This window comes from Gallus gallus, chromosome 4 (assembly GCF_016699485.2).
Source record: "Gallus gallus isolate bGalGal1 chromosome 4, bGalGal1.mat.broiler.GRCg7b, whole genome shotgun sequence".
In the NCBI taxonomy this organism is placed as follows: Eukaryota; Metazoa; Chordata; class Aves; order Galliformes; family Phasianidae; genus Gallus; species Gallus gallus.
In genome coordinates, this window is record NC_052535.1 from 49072233 (window position 1) to 49089367 (window position 17135).

The following is a 17135-nucleotide window of genomic DNA, read 5'->3' on the forward strand; positions in this document are numbered from 1 at the left end:
GCTCTTTCTGCATATTTCTGAGGCCTTTTGAGGGCTTGGGAAGAGAAAAATAACTTCTGATAGATCGTAGTTTAGGCTCCCATCCTCCCTCTCCCCCCACCCATGTGGATTATGAAGTATTCCGGCTGTCTGTACAAGGTTGAAAAAGGGGAAATCTAAGACCAAAGCCCCATGATAGGGGATTTTTATTATCTGGAGGAAGCTTCTGGTTTTGAAATTGGAATGAAAACCATCTTTATGAAAATAGTTTGGGATGCTCTGAAATGTTGTTGGAGTAACGTGTGTTCCCTGGCACAAATAGCTGTTTGATGAAAGCCATTTTTTTTTTCTGCCAGGAAAAAAAAAGAAATAGACACCAGGCAACTTTGAGCTTGGGCACGCAGCACAGAGTTAAGTGGAACTGTACCTTCTTTATGGGAACAAACTGTAGTTGCTTATAGCTGACGTAAGGCACGCGGTTTTGCTGAATTGTTATTATTTTCAATCACAGAAGCAGTAAGGCTGGAAAGAGCAAGAAGATCATCTAGTCCAACCATCAGCCCGTGCCTGTGACCTCTCTAGACCACGTCCCTCAGTGCCTTCTTTTCTTGGACACCTCTGGGGTCAGTGGCTGCACCACCTCCCTGCGTAGCCTGTTCCAATGTATCACCGCTCTGCCTAAAAAGAAATTTCCCCTACATTCAACCTGAACCTCCCTGGGTACAACTTGAGGCTGTTACCTCTTGTCCTACCAAGATCTCTCATCTTTAAAGAAAGAGTGGATAAAAGTTAGCGGAAAGGAAAAGGTGTACCAGTTGTCCATCCTCCTGCCAGGACCCACCGTTGTCCCTGCCCCTGGGGTACCCCTCACCCAGGCCGCTATCTTAGGGGTGCCTGGAGAACTATGTGCACAGAGCTGCTGGGCTGTCACTGGTGGTGTCCATGTGGACTGCAGCCTGGCAAGGAGGCATGTAAGGGCTGTGCTGTGACACTGTTGGATGGCGCATCGCATCCTGGGACAAAGAGTCTCCCCGGGGCATCTCCCTTGTGCCACACGGGTTCTCTGTTTGAATGGTAGTGCCACATCTCCCTCTCAGGGTGTTGGTGGCTGTGGGCTCTGTTCCCAGGCTGCCGCAGGTGCCTTATCCTTCTGCCGGGCTGTTTTCCTCCCCTCGCTGCCCTCCTTGTTGTGCTAGAAGCATTTTCCCAAGCCTGATGGCCAGCAGCAGCCCGTGTTTTGGGACGGGGCCCCGGTGTTCAAGGTTCCTGTGGCCATCCCACGCCTGGTGCAGCTGCAGGGCAGGTTCACGCTCTGAGATCCCACAAGCCCACACTGATAACGAAGGCCGGGGGCATCCAGCGGTACCAGAGACCCAATGCCCCCCGCGGAGCCCCGCGCTCGGGGGGCAGCGGGCCCCAAACGTTCCCCTGGCAGAGGACGGCACTTCCCCCTGCCCCGGGGCCGGAATGCCCCCGGCCAGCTGCATGGAGGGCGGGCCGGGCTCCGGCCGGGCGCAGCCCCCGCGGCACAGCCCCGCTCGGGGCGGGCAGGGACCGGCCGGGGTCTCCCTATAAAGGCGGCGGTGGCGGCGGTGGCGGTGTCGCGCTACCCCCGCCGGCCCGGCCCCCGGAGCCGCCCCTGCCGGCCGCCGCCATGGGCCGCCCCCCGCCTCTCCGCCTGCTCCTCGCCATCCTCATCCTTCGCTCCGCCGCCGGGGCCGAGGCCCGCCGCGCCCGTGAGCCGGGATGGGGGGTGGTGGGGTGGGAAGCGTCCGCCTGACGGATAGCCCGGGGTGCTGGCGGTGGGGGTCCCTGCGGCCCCTCCCATGCCAACGGGTCGGCCGTGCCCTTCCCTGGGGGTGCGGGAGGTGGCAGCTCGTGGCACGGCACCTGCTCAAGTCCGTGCTGTGGGGGGATGCTCAGGAGCCTAGGGCCCCCCCCTGGGCTGACCGTGGCTTTCTCTCGCAGCCCCCACTAGCCCCACGTGTGCAGCATCACGCCAGGCCGCCTGCGGAGATGTCTGCATCCCCATCTCGTGGCTCTGCGATGGGGAGCAGCAGTGTCCAGATGGGACGGACGAGCTGTGTGGTGAGTGAGAAGATGGGTCATGGGGTGGGCCGAGGGGGCTGTGTTACATAGTGGTGGTGCAAGGCAGGACAGAAGTGCTGATGGCGGCACCTGCCTTTGCAGAAGCATGTGTGTCCTGGAGCACCTGGCGAGGGTCAGGGAGAGGGGGGTCTGCGGCATGGGCGTGTGCGTGGCGTGGTAGGGCCCGGTGACCCTGTGCCGTCCCTGCAGATGCTCCCTGCGGCGGCGACCCCCATGTCTGGCAGTGTGATGACGGCCGGTGTGTTGCCAGCAGCTGGCGCTGTGACGGTGCTGCCGACTGTCCGGACGGCTCAGATGAGCAGGACTGCGGTACGTAGCCCCCAGGGTCCGGGGGGCTGGGGCCACGCAGAGCAGAGTGTGAGTGTCGCCCTGTCCCTGCAGTGTGCGGAGCGAAGAAGCTGCAGTGTCCCGGCACCCACCACTGCATCCCGCACTGGGAGCTGTGCGACCGGCATCAGGACTGCGCGGACGGCTGGGATGAGGAGGGCTGTCCCCTGCAGCCTTGTCTGCCTGGGCAGTGGCAGTGCAGGAACCGGGTATGCATTGTTGCCGAGTGGAAGTGCAACGGGGTTGATGACTGCGGCGATTCTTCAGATGAAGACATCTGCGGTAAGCGATGGTCCTGCCCAAGGGACGTGCAAAGACACTTTGTGGGGCATCTCATGAGGCTGGGAGCCACCTGGCATCACCGTGCCCTCCTGACATATGTGCGCCACAGCCCCCTGCCCACCCGGCATGGTGCGGTGCGATGAGGGGAAGTGCATCCTGGAGTCCCTGATGTGCAATGATGAGGATGACTGCCTAGATGGCACTGACGAGCCCAGCACCTGCGGTGAGTGGGCACCGGGCAAGGGGAGCCCCGGGGTGGTCCTGCATCACCTCATCTCCCTGCTGCATCCTTTCCTGCAGGACGAAGCTGCTTTGTGCGCAATGGGGGCTGCGCAGAGTCGTGCACTGACACACACTGGGGTGTGCAGTGCTCCTGCGGGTCTGGCTGGGTGTTGCAGGCTGACGGGCAGAGCTGCGCTGGTAAGGAGAGGTTGGGGTGCACATGCTGCAGCACCAACAGTGAGGATGCCCCGGAGACATCCCTACTCTTGCCCACATGCCGTGTCTGGTCCTGAGAAGGCTGCTTGTGAGGCATCACTGGGAGTGGGTGGGTCTGGGAAGCAGGCATCTGGGTGGGCAGTGGTGAGGTCTGGAGGGTACTGGCTGTGGGCTGCCAGAAATGCCTGTCCCTGCAGACGTGGATGAGTGCTCCCTGGAGTACAGCCCCTGTAGCCAACTGTGCAGGAATACGCCAGGAACTTTCAGCTGTGCCTGCCTCGAGGGCTACCTGCTGCGACACGGCACCTTCTGTGAAGTAGCAGGTAGAGGGGGGACCCTGAGGGGCCGGGCAGCGCTCACAGCTTGCCCTGCTTGCCATGTGACATCCCTCTTGTCCTGGCAGACAACGCAACGCAGCTCCTGGTGGCAGTTGGGGAGGACCTGGCTCTTCTGGATGTGCGGACCCAGACATACCGGCCCGTGCTCTCCACTGAGGCCGAGCTCCGCGCCCTGGTGTATGATCTGCTCCGTGAAACCTACTACTGGCTGACAGAGGAGGGCGAGCTCTGTGCACACCTGCCAGGGAAGGGTGTGCAGCTCCTCTATGCAGGTGCGGGGAAGCAAGGGTGCTAGGTCCTGCAGTGGGGCTGAGATGGGGGCTCAGAGCTGGATTGCCCCTGTCCTATATGCAGGGGCAACCTGGAGTTTGCCTTGTGTTCTGGAGCAGAGGCTGTGCCCCTTATCCTCCCTGTCTATGTAGATGCCGGAGAGGTGAACAGCATCTCCGTGGACTGGTTCACGGGGCAGCTGTACTGGGCCAGCAGCCACCCTGCAGCCATCTGTGCAGGGCTGGGTGATGGCCGCGGCTATGTGACGGTGCTGGGGAAGGATGTGGTACCAGAGCAGCTGACGGTGTACCCGTCTGCCAGGTGAGGAATAAGGGCAATGTCTGTGCTGACTGTGGTGGGGCTTTGGGGGGTGTGCTGAGGCCTGGGTACTTGGTGTCTGCTTCCAGGTCCCTCTACTGGGTCAACCGTGGGCTGAGAGGCCGGACAGTCATTGCTGCAGCTGGCATGGATGGCTCAAACCGTCAGGAACTCACAGTGGTGTCCATGGAAGAGCCTGTAGGGCTCAGCCTGGACTACGTGGCTGGCAGACTATACTGGATCAGCGAATACAAGGAGGTAGGGATGGGGAGTAGCAGCACTCAGCTCCACCAGGTGCTTTGCTGGGCCCTGTAGCCAAGGCTCACTGTGCTGGGGCACTGGGATGCCATGTGGCTACTACATCCTTGGCCTGTCTCCTAGTCCATAGAGACGCTGCGGGTGGATGGCAGTGGACGCCACTCCTTCCCTGCTGTCCTGCGGAGCCACACAGAGCCTCTGGGCCTGGCTGTGTTTGAGAGCCGCTTCTTCTGGGCTGATGGCACTGAGCTGGTGTCAGCCAGCCAGGCATCTCCACAGGAGCATGCTGTACTGCTCCGGGCCCCTGTCTCAGCCTTCACTGTGTTGCACGCACTGCAGCAGCCACCACGTGAGTACCACGCCTCATCCTTGGTCCTATCTGATGGCTCTTCTGGTCCCTTGGCAAGGGCTGCTTTGTGGGGATGGTGCTGCCTGAGCTCTAAATGTTCCCTTTACTCCTAGGAGACACTGCTGCATGCGCTCCGGGCTTGTGCAGCCACCTCTGCCTTCTGTCCCCTGTGCACCCTCGGGGCTACAGGTGTGCATGTCCAGAGGGACTCTACCTCCAGCCTTCAGGGAAATGCACAGGTGAGTACAGTCTGCTCAGCTGTGTGGGGGCAGGGACATCCCTGAATGTGTGGCCTGGTACCTGGGCAGCCCTTCAGAGGGTCAAACCTGCTTGTCCTGGGCCTCAGCCACACTTACATGCTGCTCTTGCACCCCTCAGAGCTGTCCATCGTGTACTCATCAAGGACAGCCATCTCCCTGCTGCAGGTGGGCCCTGGAACACACAGTAAACAGGTGCAGGAGTGGCAGGAGGCCTTCCACCTGCAGGATGTAGACTGGAAGAGGTCAGTGCTCTATGGGACAGATGACAGTGGGGCACTACTGCGTGTTGTGGGACACCCTGGGAAGCGAGAGACCATCGTGACCGGGCTGCCAGGTGAGATCCTATGTGGGGATGGACAGGGTGCTGGGGCACGCTTACCTTCTTGGGGCTCCAGGAGGTGCGAGGCTCTGCTGGGTGCTGTACAGTGGGCCCTTAGTGCCCATACTGGGGCTGTACTCAGGTACAGTTCAGCTGTGTCCTGGCTTTAGGGAAAGGGGGGACACAAGTAGAGGAGCAGGGCCATGGGACAGCCCCATAAGTGCTTGCTTGCCTGCTGTCTCCCAGTCTGCTCTGCCCGTGTGGACATCCGCTCAGGGAACCTGTACTGGCTTGCATGTAACCGGAGGGACATTGGAGTGACCAAGGTGTCTGACCTGACCCCACGCATCCTGCACCGTGCTCGCAGCAGCATCCAGCACCTCTTCTTGGACTGGCAGCGAGGAGCTCTCTACTGGCTGGCCCGTGGGCAGCCCCTGCAGCAACTGAGCCTGGCTGGGGGCAGCCCATGGGATGCTTGGAATGAGACGTGGCCTGGAGAGCTGCCTGCAGCCATGGATAGCAAGGCCTTCAGCCTGCTCTGGAGCTCAGCCCTAGGTGAGCCACACAGGGATCTGGAGCAGGGAGCAGAGGAGGTTGCTCTACAGACAGCAGGTCCCTGCCTGGTCAGTAGGGTGCTCTTTGGACACACTTTGTCCCATGGGTGGGTCTTCTGCCATGGGATCTCCGCTATAATGGTGTGATATGGGAGCACAAGGGCTGTCTTGTGAGCCCCAGACCCTCAGCAGGAAAAATTTCTTCTGAGAAAGAGTGGTAAGGTATTGGAAGAGACTGCCCAGGAGGTATTCAAGAAATGTGGAGATGTGGCACTGAGGGACATGGTTTAGTGGGCACAATGGAGATGAGTTGATAGTTGGACTGAATGATCTTTGTGGTTTCTTCCAACCTTTATGATTCTGTGTTATCTCTTCCTCACAGGCCTGAGGGCACTGAGTCTGACCAAACAGCAAGCAGTCACACTGGCACCCAGCTGGTCCCATGGCCTCGTGGCTGCCTTTGAGCCCTACCTGATTTCAGTTAACGAGACAGCTCTGCTGCTGTGGGACCGGAGGACACTGACTCTCGTGCTGTCTGTGCCAGCAACAGGCGTGCAGGGTGTGGTGGCATTCGTGGGCTCAGAGCTACAGGAAGGTAAGAGCAGCTCCACACTTGATGGGGCTGGGTGGCCCGTGCTCCTCCAAGCTAGAGTGCCACCTGGGTGCTGGGGGTTGTTTCTGGAGGTGCCTGAAGTGTGGGCAGGGGACAGCCCCAAATCCAGGCTCATGTTCCAGTGCCTGTGCCTCTGCCAGTGCCAGCAAGCAAAGGACCTGCCCTGCCACTCCCTCCACCTGTGACCACCACTACGAGGACAACCACAGCCACATCTGCTCAGCCCACCACCTCCACCACACAGCTCCCACTGAGCAAGACCACTGCTGCGCCTACCACGCCTGCAACAACCACCAAGTCTACTACAACACTGACCACCACCAGCCTGTCCGCCACAACCACAACCGCCTCTGCACCAACCACCACATGGACAACCTCAAACAAAACAACCACCGTGCAGGTAGCCACCACCAGCACCGCCACCACCCGGTCCTTGCCAACCAAGCCTGCTGTCCCACAGCTAAGCACTAGCACCCAACCCCCAACCACTCCTGCACTGGCAGTTCCCCCCACTCCACTCTTTGGGCCCAGCCCTCCACACCCCCCAACCCGGTTCTCCCATCTCTCCTGTCCTCGCACACACATGCCCTGCCGTGACGGCGCTGAGTGCGTGGCCCAGGAGTACGTGTGTGATGGAGAGAAGGACTGTGCGGATGGCTCTGACGAGGATGAGTGTGCCCAGCTCTGTGACGCCCCAGGTAGGAGACTGCCTTTAGTGGGTGATCATGTGCCAGGGTTTCTGGCTGATTCCCAGTGGGGCTGATGGGATGAAGCCCTGAGAAGTTCCATAACTGCAGAAGACTGAGAATGACCCATTTTCTCCCCAGGGGCCTTCCACTGTGCTAGCAGCACCACGTGTGTTGAGGCCAATGAGCGCTGCGATGGGGTGCCACAGTGTCCCGATGCCTCGGACGAGATGGGCTGCTGGAGCCCCACACAGGACTGTGCCCTGCGCTGCGACGCTGCCACCCGCTGCGTCCCCGAGAGCTGGCTGTGTGATGGCCATGCTGACTGCCTGGATCACACCGACGAGCAGGGATGCGGTGAGACCTGAGGGTTGGCTAGGATGATGTGGTATCCTGGGGACCGTGTGCACTGCATATGGGTGTGCCAGCAAGATGGTTACCAATGGGAGATGGGGACACTGTGCCCCCTGACATCCCTGCCTCTGCCCACAGTGCCGAAGAAGTGCAGCGCATCTGAATTCCCCTGCCGCAGTGGGCAGTGCGTGGCCCTGGCTCTGCGCTGCGATGGGGACCCTGATTGCCGTGATGGCTCAGATGAGGAGGGCTGTGCCGTGCCCCGGCCTCTGCTGTGCCGCCCAGGCGAGGTGGCCTGTTCCCACAGTGGAGAGTGCGTGCCTGAGGCCTGGCGCTGCGACGGCGTGGCTGACTGCAGGGACAGCACAGATGAGCAGGTGGGTGAGTGTTGGGAACGCCCGTATCCTTGTGTGCCCAGAGGGCTGGTGGCACCACTCACCCCCTGCTCCTGTAGGGCTGTCCCCTGGAGGACCAGCAGTGCGGTGAACGGCAGTGGGGCTGTTCGCATGGCCATGAGTGCATCCCTGACGCCTGGCGGTGTGACAGAGAGAGCGACTGCAGTGATGGCAGCGACGAGGCTGGCTGTGAGCAGCACCCGCGTGTCCCCTCTGTGTCCTACCTATGGGTCCTCAGCACAATGGGGAGTGGGAGTGCATCCTGCTGCAGAATGCCCCTTCCCAATACCAGTGGTGGCTCTGGGCCCAGGGTGGATGGATGTTGTCTCCATTGGGCTCGTGGCCTTGGCATGAGGGTAGCGCAGAAGTAGGCTGCAGGCATAGTGCTGGACATCGTTGCTGTGTGTCCTGTGTGTCCCCCAGCAGCTCCTGCTGAGCACATGGAGCTAGTGGCTGAGGCTGAGGACAGCTTCTCCCCTGCAGGCCATCCCACTCCCTGCCTGAGCCACGAGTACCCCTGTGGGCTGGGGATCTGCCTGAATGCATCGTTGGTGTGCAGCGGCCAACAGGACTGTGCGGATGGCTCAGATGAGGGGGGGAACTGCTCCCTGCCCTGCCAGAGACCCTGCTCACAGCTCTGCTACCCATCGCCCCAGGGACCTGTGAGTGCTGGGAGCTGCAGCCTGGGGGTCTTGCCCAACTGTGCTGCTGTGGACTGGCTGCAGCAGGGAGCCCCATGCACTTGCTCTCCCTACAGCGTTGCTGGTGCACCCCAGGCTATCAGCTGGCTGAAGATGGCATGTCCTGTGTGGATGTGGATGAGTGCACAGAGCAGGGCAAGAGAACCTGCAGCCAGATCTGCCTCAATGCTCCAGGAACCTACAGCTGTGGCTGCCTCTCTGGCTACCTGCTGGAGCCTGATGGCCACATCTGCAAACTCAGTGGTAAGTCCTAAGAGGGCAGGCAGCACTGGGCACCTCCTGGTATGCCAGGAGCCAGTGGGTACCTGCTCCTATGTGCCTTCTGCCCGTGGGAAGCCCTGTGGTCCCCTCCCTGTCCCGTTGGCCATCACTGTTACTTGTCAGCCCATGGCCATGGCAGTAGGACTGCATCCCAGCAGTCTCAGGCTCTGATGCCTGAGATGGCTATGTTCCTTGGAGTCACCAGTGCTGAGAGCCTCTGTGTCACCCCAGGACCAGAGCCCATGCTGCTGGTGGCTGTGCAATCAGAGGTGCTGTCCTATGGCCTTCGGAGTGGGCGCGAGGAGGTGCTGCTGACCAGTGACAAGGAACGGACCATCTTCTCACTCGACTATGACCTGGTGGAAAGGAAAGTCTTCTGGATGGACCTGGCCACAGAGAGCATCTCCTGGCAGAGTCTAGATTCAAGGAAAAAGGGCACACTGGTGAAAGGTAAGCTGTGATAGCTTGGGGCTGGTGAGGCTGACCTCTCCTTGGTTTGGATGCAGTTGGTATACCAGGCTGTGTCCCCTTGTATGGGAAAATTATGGAGCTGTTGAATGTCTTAGGTTGGGAAGGACCTTAAAGCCCACCCAGTTCCAACCCCCTACCATGGGCAAGGTTGCCACCCACCAGCTCAGGCTGCCCAAGGCCCCATCCAGCCAGGCCTTGGATGCCTCCAGGGAGAGGGCATCCACAGCTTCTCCACAGGGCAGCCTGTGCCAGTGCCTCACCACCTGCTGGTGGGAGATGGCTGGGAGGACCCTGAGCTCGTGAGGTGATGAGGATCCAGGCTGTGAGCATGGTGCCCCATGCAGCTGTCACCCTATGGGTGCTGACTCTTGGGCTTCTTGCAGGTGTGAGATCAGACTGTATCGCTGTGGACTGGATTGGGAGGAACCTGTACTGGACGGACGGGGTGGCAGGGCAGGTGCTGGCCACTTCTCTGGAGACCACCTGGCGAGGGAAACCAGAGTACACCATGGTGCTGGATGGAGACTTGGACCAGCCACATTCCCTGGTGCTCCAGCCTCTGGCTGGGTAAGGCTGGGGCCAGAGGGCTTGGGGATCTTCTTGCCTAGCCCATTTTCCCCCATAGAAGCAGACAACAGGCTGGGGGAGAGTTGGGTTGGGCTCATCTGGGTGCTGTTGCAGCTGTATGACTGGGGAAGAAGGAGCCCAAGCATCTGCTCCTGCCCTACGCAGAGCTCTCAGTACATCCCTGATGGGATGGGAAACCCTGTGCTACCCCTCTGTGCTGCCCTGTTACTGCCCTGGTACTGGGCTGTGCCAGGTCTGTGGGCCAGCACTCCTCTTCCTGCCAGGATGCTATACTGGTCAGAGGTGGGGAACCAGCCACGGCTGATGGAGGCCACCATGGATGGAAGGCGGCAGCGTGTGCTGCTGGCGCAGGGCCTGGGCTGGCCCACAGCACTAGCCCTTGACCTCCCCACCTCGAGGCTCTTCTGGCTGGATGAAAAGCTGGGCAGTGTTGGTTCCACACATCTGGATGGCACCGATGTAAAGGTGTGCAGCTGGGGGTTCTGGTTATGGGGCTGGGTTGGGTGCTGGTATTGATATTCACAGCCTCTCCTCCAGGTGCTGCAGCTGAGATGGGTCCAGAGCCCTTTTGCAGCGGCTGTGTGTGAGGGGCAGCTCTACTGGTCGGAGAGGAAGGCATGGTCGGTGCAGCAGGTGGACAAGGCCACAGGCAAGAATAGGACCGTGCTGCTCAAGCGACATGGGCAGCCCCATGGCCTTCAGGTACCTATGTGGGGAGCCCAGATTCCTGCTGCACTCACTGCTGGGGCTCCCAGCCTGCCATAGCCCGGGTGGCATCGAGAGCTGCACCTACTCCACAAATGGTCCCCTGGTCTCTGTGGTCCCTGTGGTTGAGAATCACCCATTCTCTTAAGGAGCATCTCCATACTGGGCTGATAGCCTGGCATGGCACTGGTTGTGCTCAGCTCTTCTGCTAGACGCTGGACTGAGCCTGCCCTTCCCCGCAGGTGATGCACCCAGCCCTGCGCCTGGCAGCTCCCAACCCATGCACAGCCCGCGGCTGCTCCCACCTGTGCCTGCTGAGCAGCCGGCATGCTGGGCAGTGCCGATGCCCCATTGGGATGACTCTGGCTGACGATGAGACCACCTGCCTGCCCCTCCACACTTCAGCCTTCGCCCTCCTCGTGTCACCAGCAGCCGTGATGCAGGTACCCCGCAGGGCCAGGCCTCCTAGCTCCCTTCTGGGGAGCAGGCTCTTGGTGCCAGCGCTGACTCCTTCCTCCAGGTCTACCTGAAGGACATGCCACCAACAGCTGGAGCCCAAGGCCTCCCCCAACACCGGGCCCTGCCTCTGGCCAAGGTGGGACGCTTGACAGCTGTCGACTACATGGTGAAGGACAAAAGCCTGTACTTCGCTGAGGTGGGGAGCGACTCCATTGGGCTGCTGCGCCTGAAGGACTCGGGCCGGCTCTCCTGGAAGAAGGTTGTTGCTGTGGAGGGCATGGTGGTGTCCCTGGCCCTCGACTGGCTGAGCGGAAACCTGTACTGGATCGAAGGGCAGCCTACCAGCATCCATGTAGCCACGGCTGGGGGGCGGTGGGCCCTGGTGCTGCTCAGCGAGGGGCTGCAGGGTGCTGCCTGGCTGGCCCTCTGCCCTCGCGCCTCCACCATGTGCTTCATCACAGCAGCAGGCAGCCGCAGGCCTGGTGCTGCAGTGGAGTGCGCAGCCATGGACGGCAGTGGCCGCAGAGTGGTGTGGAGCAGAGCCCGCTCTCCTGCCGGCCTCACTTTTGGGGGTGCCAGCACCCGGCTCTACTGGGCAGACCAGGGTGAGTGTGGGGCAGCATGGAGGGCAGTGGGGCTCAACCCAGCATGTCCACGAGGGGACGCTTTCCATGTCCCACACCTGAAACCCCCTGTGTCCGTGTCTGCAGAGCGCGGTGCGATTGGCAGTGTAGAGCTGGATGGTTCCCACTTCAGGCTGGTGCGGGAGGGACTGCACGGTCTCAGGCTTTTTGCCATCGGAGATGGCTTTCTGCTCTGGTCAACAACCACAACCAATGGTGAGACCATCTAGGGGCTGCTGGGCTCCCTCTGGCTTCTGCTGTCCCAGGGCTTGGAGTCTCTGCCAGGCCCCGTGGGGCACTGGGTAGGGACAGGCCAGAGGAGCCCCATGCCAGGCAGGGCTGATGCTGTGTGTCCCCAGGCTCCAGCAAGGTCTGGCACAGCCGGCTGGAGCAGGCCAAGAGCTGGTGGTTCCTGATGGAGCAAGAGTTGGTGGCCTTGAGAATTTACAGCCAGTTCTCACAGGAAGGTAGGTCTGAGGGTGCCCCAGGCCCTGGCACCTGGAGCATCAAGCTCCGCGGAGGCCCTGCTAGCAGATTCTGTCCCACCAGGCACCAACGGCTGCACAAAGAACAATGGAGGCTGTGCCCAGCTCTGCTTGCCCAACCCTGCAGGGCGGCAGTGCCGCTGCTCCCCTGGATACCACCTGGTGCGTGGGGTGACCTGTGCTCCAGTTCCACCATGCCCAGCCCTGCTGCGAGCCTGCGCTGACCTGCAGAGCTGCATCTCCGCACAGCAGGTCTGCGACGGGCACCCGGACTGCACCGATGGCTCCGATGAGTTGGGCTGTGAGTGCCTGCATGCTGCTAGGAAACGCCAGAGGTCTCTCATCTTGGGGTCTGGCCTGGTGCTCTGATCTATGCTCATCCCCTCCAGGTACCTTTGAAGAGGCGAAGACACAGGTCCCTGTGGTATCATCATCGAGGACATCCCGTGCGGAAGAGGAGAAACCAACTGTGCCCTCAGCTGCACCTCAGCAGCCCAGCCCCAGCCTGCCTGCAGCCCCTGGCCCCCGGCAGCACGGAGAACCCTTCCTGGCGACCCCAGACACGGAGGAGGTGCTGGGGGCCATGCCATGCAGCAGCGAGACATGCAACCTGCGTGGGGAGTGTGCCATCGAGGCTGGGCGGGTGATGTGCCACTGCGCCCTGGGCTACCGTGGGGACTACTGTGAGGAGGCAGAGGTACAACCATTGGCAGGACCCATCGCCCTGGGGGTGGCTGTGCTTCTGTTGCTGGCTGCGGCAGCTGTGGGGGCCCTGGCCTACATGCGGAAGCGGGATAGGAGGAGGAGGTGAGTTGTAGGGCTGGGGATGGCTACATGGAGAGCTGCAACAGCCCAGCGGGGAGATGCTGTGGGTTGTGGCAGGACCTGAGGGATCTGTTCTGTCTCTAAGAAATGGTTCTGCTATCCTGTGGGTACCTTTTTTTTTTTTCCCCCAGGACCTCAAGCACTGCTTCCACCCGAGTGCTGACGCTGTACCACCGTGAAAGTGACCCTGAGGAAGAAGATGAGGAGGAGGAAGAGCTTCCACCCAAGAGTGATACCTTTGTGAACGAAGCCTATGACGGGAAAGAGGTGAGCAGGCCCTGCTCAGGACCCTCCTTGTAAAATCACAGAATGGCTTGGGTTGTAAGGGACATTAAGGCACACCCAGCTCCAACCACCTGCCATGGGCTGGTTGTCCCCCACTGGATCAGGCTACCCAGGGTCCCATCCAGCCTGGCTGCTCTGTCCATGACCTCTGTGCCAGGGTGCAAGCTGGGCCCAGGGAGGCTGGTTCAAACCCGTTCCTAATTCACTTCTCTGTGGTCTGTGCAGGAGCTGCCGACCCGGCTTGGGAAGGGACCATCTCGCCCCAACACTGTACTTCCATAAAGGAACATCGTGCAGCATCTCTGTGCTGTGGTGGTTTGTGTGGGGGACAAGGAAGAGGGAGTACTCTGGGCTCATATAGGGTGGAAATATGGTCTAACAGCCCCGTAGGCAAGCCAGGCCAGGCTTGGCTCCTGCCCTCTTTTACAGGGATTTTATAGCACAGCTGTCTCTCACAAACCAGTGGGACCAGTTCTACTGCCTCCCACTAAGCTAAGGACGGAAAGAGAAATATGTGCTATTTTTCTTCTCTGTGACTCCCCCCCCACCCCCCCTCCTAAAGTGGCTGTGCTCAAGGAAAGAGAAACCTCCTGAGCTGCTCTTAGCCCCGGGGGGAAAGTCCTTGGGGAAGGCACCTGTAAAAGCCACCTGTCCTCCTGCAGACCTTTCCTCCCTTCTCCAGGTGAAGCACGGTGGGGCAGGGTTGGCCACGCTTTGCTGGCTCTCAGCCCAGCGTGCCTGGCAGAGAGCCCGTAACTACCTTGCAGCACAGAGCTGTTCCTCCTCATTTATTTTGATGTTTGCACAGCCCTGAATTGAGCAGAGACATGTGGCCCCCCACCCTGCGGGCTGCACAGCACTAACTGGTGGCCCGCTTGCATGAGAACACCGCAGCTGCCTTAGCCCTGCATGGCACAGGGGACTGAGCTAAGAGCTGCACAGAGGGGCTGGAGCCAGGGCTGGACCCAGCACAGCTTTTGCACTTTTGCAGAGCTGGGAGCATGGCTGCCTGCAGAGCTTCAAGCCGTGTCACCGTCCTGGAGCTACAGGTCTGAGTCACAAGGCAGGGTGCTCCTCCCATGCCGCCCGTCTCGCTCATCTTCCAGCACATCCCAGGGGTTGCTGTAGGCCCCAGTAACGGAGCGTGGCCCAGGCTCCAACACTGGGCTGGGGGTAGTTTTGGAGGCCCTGCGCTCCTTGCAGCAGTGGTGGAAGCTGAGGGTGAGGGCCACCCCCCCCAGGATCTCCAGGCAGCTACCCAGGTAGCTTAGCACCAAGCTGTAACCCACAGCTAGCGTGGCACCAGAGGGTGCAGGCAGTACCTCCAGCTCATGAGTGTACCAGGAGGCAGGCACCAGGCTCAGCAGCCCCGAGAGCAGCAGCACGAGCCCCGAAGCACCAGCCAGTGCGTGCTGGGGTTCCTTCTGCCAGCACCGCACCCCCAGGGCGGCCACCACCAAGCCCAGCACCGTGAGCACCAGTGAGCTGGGCATCATGCCCCGCGCCACCTGCACGGGCACCTCCTTGAAGTAGCTCAGCTCGTCCTCCTGCCCACAGAGGCGATCGTGGCTGCTCTGCCGCTCCCTGCACAGGTCCCAGATGCCCTGCTCCAAGATGAGGTCGGAGGGCTGCTCGGGGATGAGGCTCACCTGCCTCCAGTTGGGTGCCAGCGTGCCTGTCAGCGTCAGCAGGAGCCCGCAGGGGCACAGCACCAGCCCCACGATCATCACGGCCGGTGTCCGCATGCCGGGAGGGTGGGCTCCAGGGTGGCTCTCTGAACCCTGCTGCTTTTGTTTGCTGAAAGCTGGGGTTCTTGCGCGGCAGTGCCCGGTGAGCTGTGCAGGCTGCGGGAGCTGTGAGCTGCAGGAGGAAGTGCAGGCAGGGAGGAGCTGGCAGGCAGCGGGCAGGGCGGGTTGGCACCCAGCCGGCAGCAGGCAGGGCGGGTTGGCACCCAGCCGGCAGCATGGGCACGTGGGAGCCCCTGGTGCTCCACTCCCCCCTTGAAGGTATGTTGGGGGGAGTGAATTTATTGGTGAAAACATTAATTCGGCAGCTTGCAGAATTGGTAAGGACCCTGCAGTCCTTCACCAGCCCAAGAGACCTTCCTGGCCTTCATCTCCTTGCTCTTCCTCCCCGTGAGCATCTCCTGTACATCACTCCTAGCTCCTTCTGTGAGCCTTTGCTCCATAAAAAGCCCATAAAAAGCCCATAAAAGGTCTTGGGCGTTTCACAATTTCCCTGAATTTCTGCCAGTCGCGCTGGGTCCAAGAGAGGGCAGCATTCTCTGTGGATTAATTTGGGATGATTCATCCCAGTCACGCTGACTGCAGGTCTACACCACAGCATGCTTTGCACTGGTGGCCTCGGGCACCTTAGGATCGTAGAATTATTAGGGTTGGAAAAGAGCTCTAAGATCACCCAGTCCAACCCCAGCCCATCCCCACCGTGCCCACTGACCACGGCCCTCAGTGCCGCATCCACACAGTTCCTGAACACCTCCAGGGACGGTGACTGCACCACCTCCCTGGGCAGCCCGTGCCACTGCATGGCCACTCTGAGAAGAAATTCTTCCCAATATTCAACTTGAACCTCGAGGTTCCCTGAGGATTCCCTTTGGCTCTGCGAGTGCCACACCACTGGGGAGCTCCTCGTGGAGCTGTGAGCCACAGAGCTCAGCTCCTGTTGCTGGGAGCACTGCAATTAAGCAGTGAGTTCAGGTTTAAGAGCCTGGGCTCTTCCAGTTGCTTAACCCAGGAGCGTGGGGTGTCTGCCCTTGGGCTGTTGCCCGGGCTCCTGATTGTAGGCTAACAATAAGCAAATGGGGTGATGTGGCCCTGATGCTTGGTGTCCTGCCCTGAGTAATCTCAGGGAAGGAAATAGAATTAGCAGAGCTGTTTCCCAATGCTGCATTTATAGATTGTTCATTTCTTCTCTTTTACTTTTTAATGAGGGGGTGTGAAAAGCCATTCAAAGCAGAGCTTGGCCCTCTCTTGCTCTGGGGAAGCATTCAAAGCCGTCTGGTTGCAGAGATAGCGTAGGCTGGCTGACACAGCCTTCCTTCCCCCACTTCCCCAGCTGCTGGGTGGGAAAGCTGCCTTACTTGGTGCTTCCTCCTTCTGCAGGGCTGTGACTGAGTTTTTCCTACCTTCGCAAAGCCACCTCTATAAGATCCTGATGGAACCTTAATCTGGGCCTATTTGAGTGGGCTCGTGATTATTTAATCCCTGCCTCCATTAGTGTCTGCCTCAGGCCATGGTGATGACGGGATACAGCTCAGTGTAGGATCGGTGGCTTTGGGGTTACATCCATATGGAGCTGAGCTTGGTGTGAGAGCTGGGCCTTGCCTGATGGAATGGGCTGCCCAGGGAGGTGGTGGAGTCACCGTCCCTGGAAGCGTTCAGAAACGTGGAGATGTGGCACTGAGGGACATGGTTAGTGGGCATGGTGGGGTGGGGGAACTGGGGGTTGACTTGGATCATCTTAGAGGTCTTTTCTTAATGGTTCTTAATGGTTCTACGATTTCACACATGGGGAAAGCATGCCCACAGCAGCCTCCCTCTGCCACCCTCGCTCTGATCTAGGCTTCCAACTCGAGCTGTGTTCCCTTTTAGAGGGAAGAGGCAGTCCTACTCCGTGCTGACTGTAGGACACTGAGACCAGCAGGACACGTTTTCCCCCCTCCCCTGTGCCGCAGGTCTGCAGCAGCAGTGGGATCTCAGCATCCTGTTTGCTGTGCTGGGAACAGCCAGGCTTGTTTAGCAGCAGCCTGCAGCTGGCAATTCCTGTTTACATCCTGCTGACCCTGAGGCTTCACCGGCCTCGTGCACAGCGAGATAGTGGGGCTGTGAGGCTGGAAGGGGCACCAGGCTGGCACGGTGCCCTG

General features: G+C 60.4%; 2 protein-coding genes across 4 annotated transcripts; one reads left to right on the forward strand and one right to left on the reverse strand.

The window, feature by feature from the left end:
* The first annotated feature begins 383 nt into the window (after positions 1-383).
* LOC430303 (low-density lipoprotein receptor-related protein 2-like) lies at positions 384-13551 on the forward strand. Of its 3 annotated transcripts, none has more exons than XM_040699716.2 (33): positions 384-602; positions 1948-2067; positions 2278-2397; positions 2470-2697; positions 2807-2920; positions 2998-3117; positions 3333-3458; positions 3539-3745; positions 3896-4064; positions 4151-4319; positions 4443-4668; positions 4782-4907; positions 5047-5262; positions 5494-5802; positions 6184-6396; positions 6537-7112; positions 7242-7457; positions 7593-7831; positions 7909-8038; positions 8333-8511; positions 8607-8793; positions 9043-9261; positions 9666-9849; positions 10134-10335; positions 10408-10572; positions 10818-11018; positions 11096-11639; positions 11745-11873; positions 12017-12124; positions 12207-12443; positions 12532-12949; positions 13099-13234; positions 13478-13551. In XM_040699716.2, the coding sequence occupies exons 5-33, from the start codon at positions 2824-2826 to the stop codon at positions 13532-13534; spliced, it is 6105 nt and encodes a 2034-aa protein (XP_040555650.1). In that variant the 5' UTR covers positions 384-602; positions 1948-2067; positions 2278-2397; positions 2470-2697; positions 2807-2823; the 3' UTR covers positions 13535-13551. The 3 variants fall into 3 exon arrangements, with proteins under 3 accessions (XP_040555650.1, XP_025006031.2, XP_004941214.3); XM_025150263.3 differs by lacking the exon at positions 384-602 and adding an exon at positions 1580-1715; XM_004941157.5 differs by lacking the exon at positions 384-602 and adding an exon at positions 1580-1715 and having other exon boundaries at positions 6555-7112.
* Positions 13552-14025: 474 nt separating this feature from the next.
* Positions 14026-15109, reverse strand: CLDN23 (claudin 23). Its single transcript, XM_004941160.5, has one exon. The coding sequence runs from the start codon at positions 14995-14997 to the stop codon at positions 14296-14298; it is 702 nt and encodes a 233-aa protein (XP_004941217.2). The 5' UTR covers positions 14998-15109; the 3' UTR covers positions 14026-14295.
* Positions 15110-17135: the final 2026 nt, after the last annotated feature.

What these genes read in the sequence shown, in the direction of transcription:
- CLDN23 (XM_004941160.5), bottom strand. Translation starts at nt 14,997, where the DNA reads ATGCGGACACCGGCCGTGATGATCGTGGGGCTGGTGCTGTGCCCCTGC.
- LOC430303 (XM_025150263.3), top strand. Translation starts at nt 1,634, where the DNA reads ATGGGCCGCCCCCCGCCTCTCCGCCTGCTCCTCGCCATCCTCATCCTT. An exon ending in ACCCATCGCCCCAGGGACCT is followed by an intron (nt 8,512 to 8,606) that starts GTGAGTGCTGGG and finishes CTCTCCCTACAG; the next exon opens with CGTTGCTGGTGCACCCCAGG. An exon ending in CACCAGCAGCCGTGATGCAG is followed by an intron (nt 11,019 to 11,095) that starts GTACCCCGCAGG and finishes TCCTTCCTCCAG; the next exon opens with GTCTACCTGAAGGACATGCC.